The 5874-nt window shown below is 44.8% G+C and overlaps 1 protein-coding gene across 1 annotated transcript; it reads left to right on the top strand.

The window, feature by feature from the left end:
* Nucleotides 1-347: 347 nt before the first annotated feature.
* Nucleotides 348-1241, top strand: LOC112803475 (uncharacterized). The gene has a single exon (XM_025846966.1). It carries the CDS (start codon nucleotides 348-350, stop codon nucleotides 1239-1241), a length of 894 nt encoding a protein of 297 aa, XP_025702751.1.
* Nucleotides 1242-5874: the final 4633 nt, after the last annotated feature.

Genomic DNA, 5874 nt, shown 5'->3' with positions numbered 1-5874 from the left:
AGAAGGCCTCTCATGGGTGAAAGATCCAAAGGGGAACCCTCTGAAGCGCACAAACTAGGAAAAGAGGGACAACTTTATGCAGCCGACCTCATGGGATTGCTCCACGGCCACCAAGGACGGCGGAGCAACTAGAACAAGAACTAGAGCGACAACGAGAAGCGGAGAGAAACTTGAGAAGAGAGGTCGAGCGACGAAAAGAGCTCGAAGAAAAGCTCTTGAGGTTGGAATCCAATCTCCGAGGTCGAAACTCTCGTAGTGACTAAGAAGACTCCCCCTTGGGGGGAGAAGACCTGTTCAGTGAGGACATAACGAGGGCAAAAGTTCTAAAAAACTTTAAAAGCTCCGATATGGACCTATACGACGGGACTACCGACCCAAAGCATCACCTGAGTAATTTTAAAAGTCGGATGTACCTAGCCGACGCTTCTGATGCTACTCGCTGTAAGGCCTTTCCGACGACTTTGACAAAGGCAGCGATGAAGTGGTTCGATAGCCTCCCTCCCAGGTCGGTTACCAGCTTCGAGGACTTCTCCCGAAAGTTTCTCATGCGATTTTCAATCCAGAAGGATAAAGTAAAGCACGCACTGAGTCTCCTGGGAGTAAAACAGGAGGTCAGAAAACCTTTGAGGGACTACATGGAAAGGTTCAACAAGGCGTGTCTAGAAATTCAAAATCTGCATACAGAAGCAGTAATTATAGACCTAGTAAATGGACTCCGAGAAGGTCATTTCTCTCAGTCCATCTTGAAAAGGCATCCGACTTCTTTGAGTGATGTACCAGAAAGAGCTGAGAAGTACATTAATATGGAGGAAAATGCCAGGCTACGAGAACCCAGCTGGCGACCTGGGCACTCTCACCCATCAAGGGAAAAGGAGAGGGAGCCCAAGAAAAAAGAAGAAGTCGGGCCTGAAAGGCCTAGAAGATATCACTCTTATACTCCTCTGCGAGTTTTTCTAGTCGACATCTATAGGAAAATTTGCCATACTGAAAAGCTACCTCCCCCTAGGCCCATCAAGAATAAGAAAGGGGGAAGTTGTAGTGAATACCGCGAGTACCATAAACTATATGGGCTCTCAACAAATGATTATTACGACTTGAAAAATGTGATAGAAAAGCTGGCCAAAGAAGGTCAGCTTGACAGAATCTCACGGAAAGGTCGGACCCTCATGGCAAGAGGAAGCGAGATGAGGAGGATCGAAGAGATCCGCCACCGCAGACCCCGAAAAGACATAAACATATGATCTCAGGGGGATTTACTGGAGGAGGTCTCACAAAGTCATCTCGCAAGAGGCACCTGAAGGAAGTCTACCAGGTCGGGGGAAAACTGCCCGACCTCCGAACCATCTCCTTCACTAAAAAAGATGGGCAGGACATTATTCCCGGACATGATGATCCGGTAGTGATTACCATGATCCTTACCAATGCCCATCTACACAGAACCTTGGTGGACCAGGGGAGTTTGACAGACATCCTGTTCAAACCAGCATTTGAAAAGCTGGGATTGGACGAAAAGGAATTGAGGGCATACCCTGATACCCTGTAGGGGTTGGGGGATACACCCATAAAACCACTAGGATTCATACCCTTACATACAAATTTTGGAAAGGGGATGAAATTCAAGACTCTAATCATCGACTTCATAGTCGTTGATGTAGGTTCAACCTATAATGCTTTAATAGGCAGAACAATCCTAAATCGGCTCAGAGCAGTGGTGTCTACCCTCCCACCTTTGCATGAAATTCCCAACGCCTGGGAGAATTGAAACCATCAGGGGAGATCAGAAACTGGCAAGAAAATGCTACAATGAAAGCCTAGACCTGAGAGGAAAAGGCAAGGAGGTTTACACCATTGAGCTCGGAGGAGTTCGAGCTAAAGAAGAGTTACGACCACAATCCGGGGGAAAGACTTAAGAGGTACAGGTCGGAAAGGAGGAAGGAAAGAATACCAACATAGGAGCCAACCTAAAAGAAGACTTGAAGCAGAAGCTTATAAGGCTACTACAAGAGAATTCTGACCTCTTCGCCTGGAAAGCCTCCGACATGCCCGGGATAGATCCCGAACTCATGTCGCATAAACTGTCGGTATACCTCGGATCATGACCTGTTCAGCAGAGAAGACGGAAGCTCATCCCTGAATGAGCTCAAGTGGTGGAAGAACAAATACGAGCCCTCCAAGAAGTCGGCTTCATCAGAGAGCTCAAATATCTGGCTTGGTTGGCAAATGTGGGGCTAGTCAAGAAACATAACAGCAAGTGGAGAATGTGCGTTGACTACACTGACTTGAATAAGGCTGTCCAAAGGACCCATATCCACTTCCAAATATTGATATGCTAAGTAGATTCTAGCTCGGGATATCAAATCGTCGTTCATGGATGCATACTCGGGATATAACCAAATTATGATGTACAAGCCGGATCAAGAAAAAACATCTTTCATCACGCCCAGAGCAAATTATTGCTATGTGGTTATGCCTTTTGGGTTAAAAAATACAGGAGCCACATATCAAAGGCTGATGAATAAGGTGTTTGCACCTCACCTTGGGAGTCTAATGGAAGTATACGTAGATGATATACTAGTAAAAACCAAGGATGAGACCGACCTCTTGACCAACCTCTCGCAAGTTTTCAACAACATAAGGACACACAGGATGAGGTTGAATCCCGCAAAGTGCACCTTTGCAGTAGAGCCTAGAAAATTTCTAGGATTCATGCTAACACAAAGGGGGATAGAAGATAACCCCGATAAGTGTAGAGTAGTCCTGGAAATGAAAAGTCCAACTTGCTTGAGGGAGGTCCAGCAACTGAATGGCTGACTTGCAGCTCTCTCCAGGTTCTTAGCCGGATCAGCATTAAGATCCCTGCCGCTCTTTTCTCTACTAAGAAAGGGATGCCAGTTCGAATGGACTCCTGAGTGCGAAGAAGCATTCCAAAAGTTCAAAAGATTTTTTAGCCAACCTCCAATTCTGACTCGACCTAAAGTCAGGGAAGAGCTCGTCTTGTATTTGTCCGTAGCCGATAAAGCTGTGGCATCAGCACTAATACGGGAGGATGAGGTCAGGCAGCATCCTGAGTACTTCACCAGCAAAGTCCTACAAGGCCCCGAATTAAGGTATCAAAAACTCAAGAAGTTTGCGTATGCCTTAACAGTAGCCTCTCGAAGGCTGCGATCTTATTTCCAAGCTCATACAATAAAAGTCCAAACGAACCAGCCTATAAAGCAAATACTTCAAAAAACAGACATTACGGGCAGAATGGTTCAATGGGCTATAGAGCTATCTGAGTTTGACCTTAAGTATGAAACTCGGACAGCAATTAAAGCTCAATGCCTCATCGACTTAGTAGCAGAATACGCGGGAGATCAAGAGGAAGCCTCCACAGCGTCGGAGTTATATGTGGATGGGTCTTCCAACAAGGTCGGAAGTGGTGCAGGCATAATATTGGTCAACCAAGAGGGAACTCAAATAGAAGTCTCCTTCAAATTTGAATTCCCGGCTTCCAATAATCAGGAAGAATATAAAGCCTTGATTACGGGGTTGAAGCTAGCAGAGGAAGTCGGTGCAGCCAAAATAGTGGTCTTCAGCAACTCTCAGGTAGTGACCTCCTAGATCAATGGAGAGTATCAGGCTAAAAACCCTAATATGAAAAGGTACTTAGACAAAACTTTGGAGTACCTTAGGCGGTTCTCAGAAATCGAGGTCAAACACATAACTCAGGATCTCAACAGTAGAGCAAACGCCCTCTCCAAATTAGCAAGTACCAAGCCAGGAGGGAATAAAAAACGCCTGATCCAGGAAACAATCCAAGAACCCTCTGTGACAAAAACAGAGGCTAAACAAGATGTCTTTGAGGTATCCGGATTAGACCTCGGATGGATGAACCCATTAATCAAATACATCAAATTTGACATCCTACCCAAAGAGGAAAAAGATGCAAAAAAAATCCGGAGGAAAACATAGCACTACACCTTGGTGAAGAATATCCTCTATAAAAGAGGAATATCCACACCATTGTTGAAGTGTGTCCCGACCTCAAGGACGACAGATGTCATCTCAGAACAAGGTCTTTGCCTAGGAAAGTCGTCCGAGCCGGGTTCTATTGGCCGACCTTGCAGAAAGATGCCACCGAGTTCGTAAAATGTCAGTCATGCCAAATGCATGCAAATTTTCACGTCACTTCCCCTGAGGAACTCATCAACATAACTTCTCCACGGCCTTTTGCAAAATGGGGATTAGTCTTACTCGGACCCTTACTCCAAGTGTCTGGACAAGTAAAATACCTAATAGTGGGAGTGGACTACTTTACGAAGTGGATCAAAGCAGAACCTTTGGCCACTATCATAGCTCAGATAATTCGGAAGTTCCTCTACAAGAATATCATTACAAGGTATGGAGTTTCTCACTCTATCACCACAGATAATGGTACCCAGTTCAGCCACTCTACGTTTAGAAACCTGGTAGCCAGCATGAAGATCAAACATCAGTTCACCTCGGTTGAACACCCACAAGTAAACAGGCGAGCTGAGGCAGCCAACAAAGTTATACTGGCCGGATTAAAGAAAAGGTTGCAAGATGCAAAGGGAGCCTGGGCTGAAGAACTCCCTCAAGTATTATGGGCATATCGGACTACGCCTCAATCTACCACAGGAGAAACACCCTTCCGACTTGCTTATGGCATAGAAGCCATGATACCAGTACAAATCAACGAGCAAAGTCCAAGGGTGGGGTTCTATGATGAAGTCAACAACATTCAGGCACACAAGAAGAACTTGAATTACTCCGTGAAGTCCGAGAACGAGCCCAGATAAAGGAAGCAGTGCTGAAGCAAAGGATGACAAACACATACAACAAGAAAGTCATTCGAAGAACCTTCACCTCTAACGACTTGGTCCTGATTAGAAATGACATCGGCGTTAACAAGTCGGGTGAGGGAAAACTCGCTGCTAATGGGAAAGGACCATACAAGATACGAGAAGTCCTAGGAAAGGGATACTATAAGGTAACCGACTTGAGCGGTACCGAGGTACCAAGGTCATGGCATGCTTGTAATATAAAGAGGTACTATAGTTAGAAGCGAACTCCACTCCCTGATGTATTGTTTTTCCCGACTTCACGGTTTATTTCTCAAAAAAGGATTTTCCTGAAGAGGGTTTTAACGAGGCATCAAAGTGGGGGTTAAGGGCTAATAAATCTTAAGAATCCCTTAGTAGCTAAGATTAAAAGTTACCTCCATCAATAAATAAAGATCTTTTCTATCTCTATATAATTCCATTGCTATTATCGTTATCCTACGAAACCCACCGATATAAGCTCGAAAAAACGTGAAAATCCCATGACCGACCGAAGTGGTTGGCAGGATAAAACGACGAGGTACAAATCAGTGTAAAGAGGTTACAAAGACGATCATGATAACTCGGAATCCTGGCGATCAATTAGTCAGAAATCCCGAGAAAATTGAAATGCATCGCAAGAATAACCTAAGTTACAGAAACAATTCAATAAACAAAAAATTAAATATGTGGGAAATACAAAAGAGATAAGAAAAATCATTCAAGGGTAAATCGACGCGGTCATTAAAGAAACACGTCGTTACCAATAAAATTGCTCACACGTGTAAATGCGAAACCTCAACAGACATGACATTTGATTAGACATGGTGGTTAAAACCACGTTGGTTCCCAACCAAGATCACGTTGGTTCTCTACTTGAACAATCTCGAGGTCAATTAATACTCGAATCCAACTCATAAGTAGGGGTGGCAAACGGGCCTAAACCCGTCGGGCCAGCCCGCGTAACCCGCCAAAAAAGGCAGGCTGGGCTGAAAAATTGGGACCACCAAATAGTAAAAGCCCGCCTAACCCGCACCGCTTAAACCGTGGG

Source organism: Arachis hypogaea, chromosome 5, assembly GCF_003086295.3.
Source record: "Arachis hypogaea cultivar Tifrunner chromosome 5, arahy.Tifrunner.gnm2.J5K5, whole genome shotgun sequence".
Taxonomy (NCBI): Eukaryota; Viridiplantae; Streptophyta; class Magnoliopsida; order Fabales; family Fabaceae; genus Arachis; species Arachis hypogaea.
This window is presented reverse-complemented; position numbering and strand designations above follow the sequence as displayed.